This window comes from Saccopteryx leptura, chromosome 3, assembly GCF_036850995.1.
Source record: "Saccopteryx leptura isolate mSacLep1 chromosome 3, mSacLep1_pri_phased_curated, whole genome shotgun sequence".
In the NCBI taxonomy this organism is placed as follows: domain Eukaryota; kingdom Metazoa; phylum Chordata; class Mammalia; order Chiroptera; family Emballonuridae; genus Saccopteryx; species Saccopteryx leptura.
In genome coordinates, this window is record NC_089505.1 from 16,569,082 (window position 1) to 16,582,803 (window position 13,722).

General features: G+C 49.7%; 1 protein-coding gene across 1 annotated transcript; it reads right to left on the reverse strand.

Annotated features, from left to right (window-relative positions):
- Positions 1-797: 797 nt before the first annotated feature.
- On the reverse strand, positions 798-3,724 carry RAET1E (retinoic acid early transcript 1E). Its single transcript, XM_066372538.1, has 5 exons — positions 3,345-3,724; positions 2,486-2,746; positions 1,965-2,240; positions 1,013-1,144; positions 798-898 (listed from the first exon to the last, which is right to left on the reverse strand). The coding sequence occupies exons 1-5, from the start codon at positions 3,505-3,507 to the stop codon at positions 798-800; spliced, it is 933 nt and encodes a 310-aa protein (XP_066228635.1). The 5' UTR covers positions 3,508-3,724.
- Positions 3,725-13,722: the final 9,998 nt, after the last annotated feature.

Sequence of the window (13,722 nt, forward strand, 5' to 3'; positions counted from 1 at the left end):
TCAATTCTTTGTTGTGGCGCCTTAGTTATTCATTGATTGATTTCTCATAGGTGCCTTGATTGGGGGATTACGGCAGAGTGAGTGACCCCTTGCTCAAGCCAGCGACCTATGGGTTCATGTCAGCAACCATGGGGTCATGGCTATGGTCCTATGCTCAAGCCAGCGACCTATGGGTTCATGTCAGCAACCATGGGGTCATGGCTATGGTCCTATGCTCAAGCCAGCGACCCTGCATTCAAGCAGCCATTTCCCATCTTTGGCTTTTGTTACCCTTCTCCTTCTTCTGTCCCATCAGCAAAAGCAATGCCAAAGGTGACAAATTTAAAAGGTGTCACAGGTACATAAATCCTTATTATTATTTTTTTTTTTGCAGAATCTTCAAAATGACCAAGGCTAGACGTTGTCAGTTCCCTGAGGAGGCATGGCAGACACCCTGCAGTGAAATGTTCTGAAAATGACACTTCATGGGTTTCTGGGTAAGCCATTTCTGCGTAGAGGATAATATGTTAGATTCACAGCCAGACTTGCATCATTGTCATCAATGTCAATTTCTGTCATCAAGTTTCCATTTAATTCTGCCACCATGTCATGGTCCGGAGAAGAAGCATCAGATGATGGAATAGCTGTTATGACAAAGGAAACTTATTGAGGTCAGTCATGCTATCCTCAGAGAACAAAGAATGTTTTCATCACAGGTCTGGGGGAGCCCTGGGTTAACCAGGACAAGACAGCACCCACCCCGCGCCTTCCAGCTCTCAGCCCCGCCCCACAGGGCAGCACCTGGCGTGCCCCTCCCCTCAGGGCCCTGTGGTGCTGCCTGTACCCGCCTCTGCGCAGAAGCAGAGTGGCCCCAGCCCTGCTGTGGAGTGAGGCTCCGAACTGAGAAAGCGCACCCTTTCTGTGGAGAGATGGATGAGGGGCGGGGGGCTGCAGGGGGGACCGTGGCTCTCCTCTCCCAAGTCCCTACCAGACTACGTCCTGCCCCAGAGCCAGAAGCCGGCCTGCTGCTCACCCTTCATGGTGCCTGATCTCCTCTTAACGTTTTGCCTGAAGCAGATAATACCAGCAACGATGAGGGTGGTGATGACGATCACGATACAGGTGATCAATCCAGCTGACCAGGGGGTTGAGGGCTGCGGGGTATCTGAAACATTTAAGATTGTACAAAAAAGTGAAAAAAAGCAAAAGCCCTGTTAAACTGAAAATTACACCGCCCTCAGCATCTGTTTCCCCAGACAACACCTTTCACCCCATACTGACTGGCTTGTTAAGTGACAGCCTCTCCATCACATCCTGGGGTATAAAGGTGAACAGGGGCTGTGCCCTGTCCTCTTGGAGCTCATATTCCACTGAGGGTGACAGTGTCTCTGATTATCACAGAACTTGACACGCTTACTGTGGGCAGTTTCTAGGATGACGTAACCCTGGTCCTGTTCTTCTCCAGACTGACGTCAGACAGGTCCATCCTGTGCTCTTGTGTCCTCTCTCCCTGTGTCTGGGGCAATTCCGTGCATGCATTTGTGGCATTTACCTTCTCTGCTAGGGGACCCAGAGGGGTACTTAATTCTGTGCGGGGAAGGAGGTGAAGACTTCATAAGAGGTGACATTTGAGCTGCTTGAGAAAAAACTACAGCAGAGGAAGAAGACTTGGTGACACCATGATGCATAGAAATTTGGGGACCATCCAATAGACCAGGGTGACCGGGTGGTTGGTTAAGTGGAGAAAGGTTCCTGCGCTGAGGGAGGTGCGGTGGGAAAGGAGGGCGGGGCGGGGGATCCGATAAATGACACTGACAGGAAGTCCCCGGAAAAATCAGCCAGCGGATCCATCCGTCAGATTTTCCATCACACACACGCACACACCCATACACACACACACACACACTCACACACATACACACACACACAGGGAAGGCACTAGCCCCTCACAGAGAACTACCACAGCTCCGCACCCTGCTCAGTACCTGTGGGCTCCCGCACTTTCTCCATGAGCTCTAAGAACTCCCCCAGCCAGTGATTGCAGTCTCCCATCGAGGTCTTCCTGAAATACTCTGCCAGTTCCTTGTTCTTCTCCCAGTCCTCCTTGGTCCCACTGGCTGCAGGATCAATGACTGTCCACTTCTTATGCATCGTATCTAAGAGGAGGGCTGGCTGTCCATTGAAGCTGAACTCCCAGGATGCACCAGTGTATTGTCCTGCCTCCTGCTGACAGCACAGCTTGGCCTGCAGGGTCAGAGGACCTGCAATCCACACACAGGGATGTCACCCTGCCTCTGAGAGCCCCACCATCGCCCATAGGTTGGGGTGTCTTTGATATTTACGTGTCTGTTTTTCTCCCTGCATGATTGCCCTTTCTGGCCATCAGGTCGACCGTGTCTCTGAGGTTGGACGAGGGCTCAGTTCCCTCCACAAAGCCCCTCCCCCTTGTGCCTGCTCCTTTCCCCTCCTGCTCACTCTGCACCCCACACCCCCATCCCTCACTTACCCCTGGTCCTGGTCTCCAGTTTGATGTCAGGCAGGATCATCCTGAGCTCTTGGCCCATCTCTCCCAGCATTTGAGGCACTTCCGTCCATGCTCTGGTGGCCTTTACCTTCTCTCCTAGGAAACCCTGAGGTCTGACCTTGTTGCAGTCACTGTCATACTGAAGGAAAGGATTTCCATCCAGTGAGCCCTGAGCTTGACACCAAGGCTGTCCAGGTCCGGACTGTGATAGGACAGTGAGGTTGAGGCAGAGAGAGTGAGCATCTGTGAGGACAAAACATAGTTGTGGCCTGGGGACTCAGTCTGAAGGGCCCGGCTGCTGAGGGAGGGTCTCATCCCAGCCCCTCCATCTCTGCATCCTGACTCCTGTCTCCTTTAATTATCTGAGGTGTAAAATACTCTGATGCCACCACGAACCCCCTGTGCGTACATACTGTTACCAGGAAGATTTATATGAAATTTTTTAAGTTACATCTATCAACTTGTTACTACAAAAATACAAGACAGTGTCTGCCCTCCAGGGACTTAAAATCAAGTTGAATAGACAGAAATTAGAACAGAAAGGGCAGAAAGGCATCATAGACACATGCCATTCACTCTGTGTCGTGGGTATTCAGGAAAGTCTTCTTGAAAGAGGTGGTACCCAGCAGAGGAGGAGCTGCCACAGGTGAGCACAGTAGCAGGTGGCATGCCTTAGGCTGGGGTCCCCTGTGACCTGGCTATAGGTAACATCCGGGGCAGTCAGCCCAGCTGAGCCACACCCTCACGGACCCTTAAGAGCAACTGGACAGGCTCCCACCCACTTGCCGCATTTAGAGCACATTCACCTCTTCCCCCTCAGCCAGGTCTCCAGCACACTCACCGGCCCATGTCACGCAGGCTTGTACCAGAACCATTAGATGGAAAAGACATGAAGTGAGAGATCCTTGCACCATTCTTGCTGAGCTGAAATGGCAAAAATAGCACAGGGTCCCCAGTGGATTTATGCTCAATATGCTCACCCCACCCTGTACAGACCGACTCATTCACCTGCCTTGTGAAAACACTGGAGACACTTTCTAACCAGGCTGCAGTCTGCAAATTCCAGAAAACAGTTTTTTACTACAGAAAACGGACAGAAAAGAGAGTGTGCTCGTCTCCTCAAAACCCTTTGGAGTGAGCAGGGCTGTTGGAAGTCATGTGAGCTCCTCTCTCTCCACCTCCCTCCACCAAGCCCTCTCCTTTCCCTCCCTGTTCTTCCCATGTTGCGATCCATGTTGCCGTGTTTACTCCATACTCACCTCCCTCAGCCCAAACCCGCAAGGGCCACTGTGCCTAAGCAGGTGAGATGTCTCACAGTGAGGCAGGAAGGGCAGCTGGGCCTTGAGCAGGGCCTGGTCCCAATGGCACAGAACCCTCAGCGCCCAGGGCAGCTGGTCTGTCCATTGCTACTTCTCCCCTCCGGGACCAGGTGGTCTGCAATTTCCACCTCTATCCGCACACAGGATCCACGCTTCTCTCAGAGTCTAGAGTTTCCTGCCCTCCAGCTGCAGAGCCGGAGTTTACCTCCCCTCACTTGCACCAAGGCACAGAAATTAGACCAGCGACTGTCAGTCACGGAAGATAGAGCCTGATGAGTCCAGCTTGGTCTTGTGGCCCAGCAGGTCCACGGTTTGTTTGTTTGTTTGTTTGTTTGTCTAGCGTGAGAGAGACAGGAAGAGAGAGAGATGAGAAGCATCAATTCTTTATTGCAGCACCTTAGCTGTTCATTGATTGCTTTCTCATATGTACCTTGACTAGGGGGCTCCAGCAGCGCAAGTGACTCCTTGTGCAAGCCAGTGACCTTGGGCTTAAGCGAGTGACCACGGGCTTCAAGCCAGCAACCATGGGGTCATGTCTATGAGGCCACGCTCAAGCCAGCAACCCCACAGTCAAGCAGGTGAGCCCACACTCAAGCTGAGGACCTTGTTGTTTCAAACCTGGGTCCTCAGCATCCCAGGCCAACGCTCTATTCGCTGTGCCACCTCCTGGTCAGGCCCAGCAGGTCCAGTTATTTAGGTGCCGACATGATGAGGTACAAACATAACTGCACAGCCCAGTCTTAGCCTGTTTCCAGCAGGACCCAGAAACAGAAATTAAACCTTGGTCACACCATTTAGCAAGAGCACTTGTGAAGCACCAGTCCCAAGTCACACTCGTAAACCCTCCACTGCTACCCTTTTAAAAGTTCAACTCAAATCCTGGATCAAGAGCACGGAGAGAAGCCTTGCCTCCTGTCTTCTTGCTAATTGATGCACCAATGGAGCTCCTTTCTGTTCTCAGAAGCTGGTGCCTTAGTCTTGGCTTCCAGGTGCGCCGGGCAGTGACCCCCGTCAGCTGCCAGCAGCGCTGTGGACACTGCGTTCCTTCCCTCCCTCCCTCCCTGGGATCAGCTGGGAGAGGTGGGATGGGAGGGAGCTGGGATGTCCTGACAGGCTGCCTCTACCTGTGCTGAGGCCAGGCCAGCATGTGCTTGAACACTTCCACTCATTTCTATTTCAAATTCAAGAAACAAATAAACTTTATAAGTTTGGTGCTAGGTCTCTAGGACCTGCTCCGAGCGCCGCACAAACACTGACTGACTTACAATGAACTTACACAGTATGTACAGACCTCCCCGTGTCACAGAGGCTAGGAGTGCAACACGTCACATGCCAAAGTGCTTCCATGCTTGGGCAACCTCACCATTCATTAGAATGTTTCTCTTTATATCAGTTTTAACTATTATGTAGGTCCCCCAAATTTGTCTTAGTTTTTTTGTGTGTGTGTGTGTGTGGCAGAGACAGAGAAAGTCAGAGAGAGGGACAGATAGGGACAGATAGACAGAAAAGGAGAGAGATGAGAGAAAATCAATTCTTCATTGCAGTTCCTTAGTTGTTCATTGACTGATTTCTTATATGTGCCTTGACTGGGGGCTACAGCAAACTGAGTGACCCCTTGCTTGAGCCAGTGACCTTGGGTCCAAGCTGGTGAGCCTTCCTCAAACCCAATGAGCCTGCGCTCAAGCTGGCGACCTTGGGGCCTCGAACCTGAGTCTTCACATCCCAGTCCGACGCTCTATCCACTGCGCCACCAGCTGGTCAGGCTTAGTTAATTTTTTTGACTAATGTCATTCCAGAAATTCTGTCAAAGAAACAAATAAATACCGAATTAATTAAATAAATAAAACACTTTGTATACAAAAAATAAAATAAAAGTAAAATAAAGAACTTTCATATGCTGCCAAGCTGAGGACTCACATTGTTTAGTATTTGGTCAACTGCAAAGTTTTTGAAACTAGTGAAGTTAAAGAAGCACTCATTTTGCCAGCAGTTCTATCTCTAGAAATTTATTCTACAAATATGCTCAAAATGTTTTTGTTGCAGGATTTTTTCTGCTAAAGCAATAGCTAGAAACAGCCTTGCCTACACTAGCAGAGGGCTGGTTAAGTCAGTTCTCCCGTGCTCGTGCTGGGGACACTGGCTCTGTGTAGCTCCCAGGTCGCCATTAGTAGCACAGGGAAGGGGCAGCAGAGGGTGTGCACTGCAACCTCACTCTTAAAAATAGACATACTCTCCTTGCCTTTATTAAGGTAAAATTGCATTTTCATAACCTCTATTAAGTTTGTTTTTTCATTCGTGATGGAACACATATATTTGAAAAAAGACTGGTTTGCAAGTAGCCCTATTGTTAGAAACTATTATGCAGAACATGCACACAGATGTCACAGAGTAACACAGTGGAAAGAGATCTGGCCAAGATGCACAGTGCAGTAAGGTAATGGAGAAGAGTGGAAAATACAATTTAATCATATGTATCAACCAAAGAAACTATACGTTTTTTAGCTGGTAATTAAACAAGATACTAAAATGTACCCAAATCTCATTAGAAGAGGAGAGAAAAGGTAACAACAAAAAATATTGCCATGTCTCTTTTACTTTAGGTAGGAGTTCAGTGGTTTTTAAGAAAATGTTAAGCTACTATTAGCATAATGAAAATAGTTCACTTGATAAACATATTGAAGATATAAAAACATTTTGATAAAATTAATCAGTTATGCTAATCAATTTCATCAAACTTTAATAATCAAAATTTATCAAACTTATGGTAAAGTTAATTCATTATCTCAGGATTCACAAAACATTGGTGGCCCAGCGTCCAGCCCCGGGTCAGAAATGTAAACCTAGGTTGGTCAGCACTTAGGGGAAACGCCTTACTGTCAAGGAAACCAAACATACACCATCCACAATCCTCCAACACAGTTTTCGCAAGCTTAGCTTACCCTAGGAAACAGGACCTGTCAACCTGATAAGGAAAACTCCACTTTGAAAGGAGTCGCCCAACTTCAATCACAGGGAGAATTAGCACCTTGGAATAGAGTGCTGCGTGTTCTTGATACCTTCCTATTGTGTCATCTTTGGCATTTCTTTGTGTGTGTGTGTGTGTGTGTGTGTGTGTGTGTGTGTGTGTGTGTGTGTGTGTGACAGAGAGAGGGACAGATAGGGACAGAGAAGAAGGGAGAGAGATGAGAAGCATCAGTTCTTCGTTGCGGCACCTTAGTTGTTCACTGACTGCTTTCTCATATGTGCCTTGACCGGGGCTATAGCAGAGCGATTGACCCCTTGCTCAAGCCGGCAACCTTGGGCTCAAGCTGGTGAGCCTTCTCAAGCTGGATGAGCCCGCACTGAAGCGGGCGACCTCGGAATTTTGAACCTGGGTCCTCCCAGGATGCCACAGTGAATCATCTACCCCTCTTTGACAGCACAGCTGGGCCCGCAGGGTGGGATGACCTGTAATCCACACAGAGGGACATCACCGTGCCTCTCAGAGCCCCGCCATCTCCCATAGGTCAGGGTGTCTGCACATTGAGAGGCTGTCTTGTTCTCCAGTTTGATGTCAGGCAGGATCATCCTCAGCTTTCGCCCCATCTCTCCCAGTGTTTGGGGTAATTCTGTCCATGCTCTGGTGGCCTTTGCCTCCTCTCCCAGGGGACCCAATGGTTTGACCTTATTGCTGTCACTGTCATACTGAAGGAAAGGCTTTTTATCCTCTAAGCCTGGACTTCACACGAGAGGTGTCCAGGTCTGGACAGTACTGGTGCTGTGCCTCAGGACGGGTCCCCAGCTGTCTGACCTCCCGGGGCCCGTCCAGCTCTGCCACAGCATGACCCACCTGCAGAGGAGCTAGACAGGCACCCACTGGCTTGAAGCCTGGACGGGGTCCTTCCCTTCAATACCTCCCCATCCCTTTCCCCCCAAGCCAGGACTGGAGATGTCAGGACACTCACATAAGACTCAGCATCTTCCAGACTTCTAGCAGGAGTCCTTGTGCCTGTAGAAGAAGCATTGAGACGTGCTGTCAACATTCTTGTGGAGCCCACGCTGAGGAATAATTAATAAGGAGCAGCCAGGTATGGGGATACCTATCACATCAGGGTGTTTCCGAAAGCCTCGCTCACGCCTAGGTGGATGAGAACGGACTTGTTAAAACCCTTCCAGCAAGCACTATTCTAGGGTGTGTTCTGCAAGTATTCACAGCACAATGAGTCATTTTTTAAAAAAGAGCGTAAAAACAGAATTCACACCAAAAGCATCGAAGATGTCCACAAGGAGATCTGTACCCTGTCCGAGGACACCATCCGGGCCGCCGCACCGAGACCGCTGGGGCAGCTGTGGATGTAGACAGGAAGGCACTCCCCTCTCTGGCGTTCTGTGAGGTGGGAGCTGGGTGGAAGGTTCAGGGTGCAGACCAAGTGTTCGTGTTGCACAGCAAGGGGCTGTGCCCGAGCTGACAACAAGCAGAGCTGCAGGCACAGCCTCGTGGTCTCTCAGACTTCCTTGGCCGCTTTTACCCTGAGAACTTATTGCGCTTTTTACTGAAACTTAATGATAACCATATCTGTAAAGCCAGTAGCCAGGGCCACCATCACAGCCGCCTGGCCCATGCCGGTTCGCATTGGATTCGGACGTCGGTAAAGAAACAATGGAGCCAAAAACTGGTGGGCCATCATCTTTAATCCTAGCTTGCACCCGGCGGGCAAGTAAAAACACACACTGGGCTCCAAAACCCACTCACATTCAGTGCTCACAAAGCTACTGACTTATCCGAGTTTCCTAGAATCAAAGGTTTCTAGCTCACCAGACTTATTCACCTCTGTTCCCCATCTCCTTCCTTCTCCCTGCACAAACTCTGCACTAACTGGCTTCTCACTCAACACTCCGCCATCTTGGCTGCTTCTCCATGCCTCCTCCACGTGGCCTTTCTCTGCTCTCCTCTCTGCTCTGCTCTCTAATGCTAATCTCAGGAACCAAGAGAGCAAGCTCCCATTCTGCCCCCATTTTATAGTGTAGAAATCAAAACCTTTAACCCAATATACAAAATAGGGAAGTCTCTAATACAAAGTCACTTCTCTGAGGCATGATGGGATTGTACCACCCCACATCAAAAAGGGTGGGAAAGGCTTAATCCTAAAACCAAGCCCCAGGCTACAAGGATCCTGCCTGCCCACCGCCTGCTCCCAACACACATTAATATCACCTGGGCGACGGCTTCCACGTGGGCAGCACCATCTTTAACAAAGTGAGCATAATATATTTTATCTGCCCAACAGTATCCAAGATATTTCAAGGTCACTGAAGTGGCAATCAGTTTGAAACCTGAGTTCTTACAGGCACAAATAAAGATTAATTTGAAAGTGAAAAAAAAAATCAGAATTCACCTGAATAGCCTCTCGCACTCTCCTTAAGACCCCTTGGGTGAGCAGGGCTGTTAGAGGCTGTGTGAGCTCTGCTCTCCCTGCCTTCCACCAGCTTCCTCTCCCTCTCCTCCTGCTTCTTCTGTTTACCCCTTTCTTCCCATCTCCCCCCAACCTCCTTCATTTTATCCACTTCCCCTCCCCCATCCCAACCAGTGTCCATTCTTTCCTCCTAAATGACTGAGATTTCCTCTCCCCCGCTCTTCCCCTGGCGGCTCTAACATTCTACCTCCCCCTCCACAGGGAACAGTCTCCAGTTCTCCACAGCCTCACTAAATGTGTCAGTTTCTGTTCTCTCTTCTTAGGCACCCATCCCAGCGGAGGTAAAATGACATCTTGTAGTTTTCATTTGCATTTTCCGAGTGAGTAGTAATGTTGAGATTCTTTTCCATGTGCTTTTTGGCCATTTGTATCTCTTCTTTGGAGAAATGTCTAGTCAACTCCTTTCCCATTTTTGAATTGGGTTGTTTCTGTTTTTGTTGTTGAGTTTAGCAATTCTCTATACATTCTAGATATTAATCCCTCACAGATATATGATTTATAAAAATTTTCTGTCATGCATTGTCTTTTTTATCTATTGATACTGTCTTTGATGTACTGAATTTGATTTTTTCATGAAGTTTATTTTATCTATCTTTTCTGTTGTTACCTGTGTCTTTGGGGTCATATTCAATAAATCATTAAGTGGAAAATTGGGTTTTTCCCTGTTTCCTTCTAAGAGTTTTATAGCTTTAGGTCTTACAGTGAAGCATTTGGTAATTCTGAGTTTATTTCTGTGTACTCTGTTAGGTGTCCAGTGCAACAGGGCACAGGATACTGTATTTATCTCAGGTGCTGGTCGTCCCCGGGACGGGATGACCTATGAGACAGGACGGAGAGCCCCCTCCCAAGTTGGAGCCTGCTTTTACTCCTTAATCTCACTCACTCTTCCCTGGGCTCACCCTGCCCCCAGCTCTGTTCAGCTCAGTTCTGGGAAACCGTATTTATCAGCAGCGAGCCCTGCCCTGTTCCTGTTCAGGCAGAGAGCATTTAACAGGGTGAGTCAGGAATGCTCAGGTGTGCATGGAGCCCCAGCCTCCTTTAACTAGGTCACCACTGAGACCTACTTTCAGATCGGGTCTCTGCCTTCCTCCCGCTCCTCAAACCTCTTCGCAGGTGGGCATGCAGCCCAGGCCTCAGCCTGCTTGGTTGGGGCAGTGAAGGCCTTCTCAGTCACCTTCCACCAGGGGTCAAGCCAGACTCCTGTGACCGCAGCCTTGTGGATGTGGTGGCCTCCCCGTGACAGGTCCTCTGAACCCACCAGAGTCTGGGTAGAATATACATTCCCTGCGTTCCTGCTGCCAGAACACCACCCACCACGTGGGCCCTCAACGCACTGTCCCTGGTGAATTCAGCCATATCTTACGAAGCTCACTTATGACCGAGGGTCTGGTTTAAAGCAGAAGAAAGTCTGAACCTTGTTACAGTTTCCTGCCCTTCCCACAGCTCTAGGACAGTGAGGCTTCCTTGTGCCCAGGGCTGAGCCTGCCCCTCCCCCGGGTCTAGCTCACTCTGCTAGGGGGGCTCTTACATTTTGTCGGGAAGGCTCAGTGAAGGAGCAGGAGGAACCCTCTGAGGCTCACGTCGCCTTATTCTTAAACAAGGTTACAATCTCCAACAGGCAGGGGACCATCCCCTCCTCCACACCCACCTTCACCCCACAGTCTCTGCTGCCCCCCTGAAGACTAGGATATGCTAAGTTAGGAAAGAGAGAATTGCTGAGAGTACATTGTTCATGCACCTAATGTAGATGCTGAAAAGGAAATGGAAAATAAAAGTCCTTGTCTAGATCTGAATCTAGAGATGTTGTTCCCAGATCCTGCTGTCTTCAGTTTAATAAAATCAGTTAATTCCCTCCAGATTAACTGATCATCTACCGTGCATAGGCACTGACCATCTTCTGGGGCACAAAGGTGGGGGACGGGTGGGTCCTATCCTCACAGAGCGCATACAACTGCTTGAGGAGACAAACACATAACTGAAGACAATGGGGCCCTCTTTCTGTGGTCAGAGCTCTCAGAGCATGGAAGGAGGAGGTGGAGAGTCTTCAAAGGAAGTGATATTTGAGCTCGGTCTTGAAGGATTACTAGAACTGGACTAAGAGGTACCAATGGGTAAGGAAATTCTAGGTAAAGGGGTGAGCATGAATAAAATGTCCAGACACATAGCAGTGCAGTTAGATCACAGGAACACCGGGTGAACTGACCGTTGGTTATTGGGATAGGAGGTCGGGCTTATAGATAGGAAGTGATGTGGGACAAGCCGCATGTGTGGGAAATTCCTTTGGCAGTCATTGATTCCTCTGACAAAGTCTACCAGGAAATGGTCTTTCTCTCTCTCTTTTCCTCTCCCCCTGTCCCCACACACCTAAATATCTCTGAGAGGCTTAGATCTCTTGTCAAGAGGGCCACCATATCCTTCCCACCTGCTCAATTTCCTGTTACCTTCAGAATTTTCTCCCGTTTCACCAAGAAATCCCCCTTTCAGTCGACTCTGCTGTAAGGTATTTTTCCCCACCTAGAAAGAAGGAAGGGGCTGGAGCCATGACGTGTGGAATAATAAAAGGCTTTATTGAGTACAGAGCGCTTCCCGCCAGACAAGGTTCTCTGGTCCCAGGGGTCAGGGCTCAGAGAAGTTTTAAGGGGTGACCCATGTGGGAGATATTTAAAGGGTCCTTAGGGTGGTTGAGCTAATATGATGTGGTAAAATCTCACTGGCTGACGGAAGTGTCACTCTTTTCCAAAGGGCTCCTGGGAAGTTTCTTTTGGTGCGCTTGGTTGTGGGCGGTCCAAGCCAAAGTTCCCAGGCCTGAGTTTCCCACGTGACCATCCCCCATTGTCCACCAACCTTACATCTGTCACTCTCAGTTCTCTTGAATCCATCTGCCTAAGGCTTTCTCCAATGTCCAGAGGATTTTAACCTAGTCAAAGACGAGAGACATCTGTCCATAAATGCTGAACTTCCAGCATCCACCGGTGTGTCCATCTGCTTTGAGTTCACAGAGCATCTTTACTCAGATGTGGGAGGATGTGCCCCCACCCCCGCGGACACCCTCAAGGAGCTCACAGGACAGAGACCTCAGGTCCCGATGAGCGCTAATGCTTTCTGTGCCCAGGGCAGCTCATGTGCTTGCAGCTGTGGGCATTTCAGAATCCTGCTGTCCCCTAAATAATGCTGTTATTGCCAGTTAGGTTTCCTCAGCCCCTGGGTTTAGGCCACTTGAGTGTTTACACAGAACAACAAAAGTCACTTGTCCTTCCAACAATGTCACTGTGCTTTGTTCGATGATCTTTAGACCCTGGTTTTCTTCCCATGGAACCCTTGGCCGAATTCTGCAGCTTAGTGTCCCTCAGGATGATCCGAAGTCCTTCCCCACTTCCCCCTCAGGGTTGGGTTGGCTCTGATCTCTTCATTGTGGTACTCCCCTTCTCCTGAAGGGGACCCAGGCTAGGACCTGTTGCTGCCCCTGTCACAATGAAGGGAGGACTCTGACTCCATTGCCCCGTGGAGCCAGCACCCACCCCAGGGCTGGGCTGAGACTGACAGTGAGATTGTGCTGAGGGCAGTAAGGGCCCCTGAGAGGAGCTCAGGGGATCGCAGGGAGGGGGAGCACTGCAGACGGGGGGTTGGTGTCCCCACCAATGTGTGTGTTTAAACCCAACCCCCACTGTGATGGCATCTGAACATGGGCCTATGAGGAGTGACGAATGGGGTGACAGTCCTTACAGAAAAGACCCCAAGTTCCCTGGCCCCTTCTGCCATGTGCTGGCACAATGAGGGGACCGCCGTCTAGACAGCACCAGGACGCAGGCTCCCACCAGACCCCTGCCCAGGCCTGATCTCGGACACCAGAGACTCAGAACTGCGGGAATGACTTTCTGTTGTTTACAGGCCGTCCAGTCTATGGTAGGTTGTTGTAGAAACAGACTAATGACAGGAGCTATCAGAATCCTGTCTCTGTGACAGCAGGGACAATTATCTGAGGGTCAGGACCAGCAGAGCGGGAGTCCCCAGTCTTAGTGTCCTTTCTCCCAATTGTCACTGATGCCTCCATTTAATCATCTGATGTTCTGTACCGACAAAGAGGTGACACCTGAAGCTATTGAGGACTTTTGGAGTGTCCTACGATGCAGTACAGCAGATCTAACAAGTATTTGGGACAGGCATCACCTATGTGGAGAGAACGGCGCCAAATGCAGGGCGGTTTCCAAAAAATGTGTAGTCTTGTCTGAGCTCTAGCTGTAGGTAATCTAGCTGAAAATAAATAAATAAAGCATTCTGTGGAAGGATAATATGATATGTATCTAGGTGTAGGGCGGTTCTTGGCCAAGTACCTATTGTAGGAGGCACACACGGGTGGGCGCGGGAGTTGCCTGTGGTGGTTTCCCAGATGGAGGTGACCCTGTATAAGTGGAAGGAATGATCCAGGCCCCGCAGAAGCCCCTGAGCT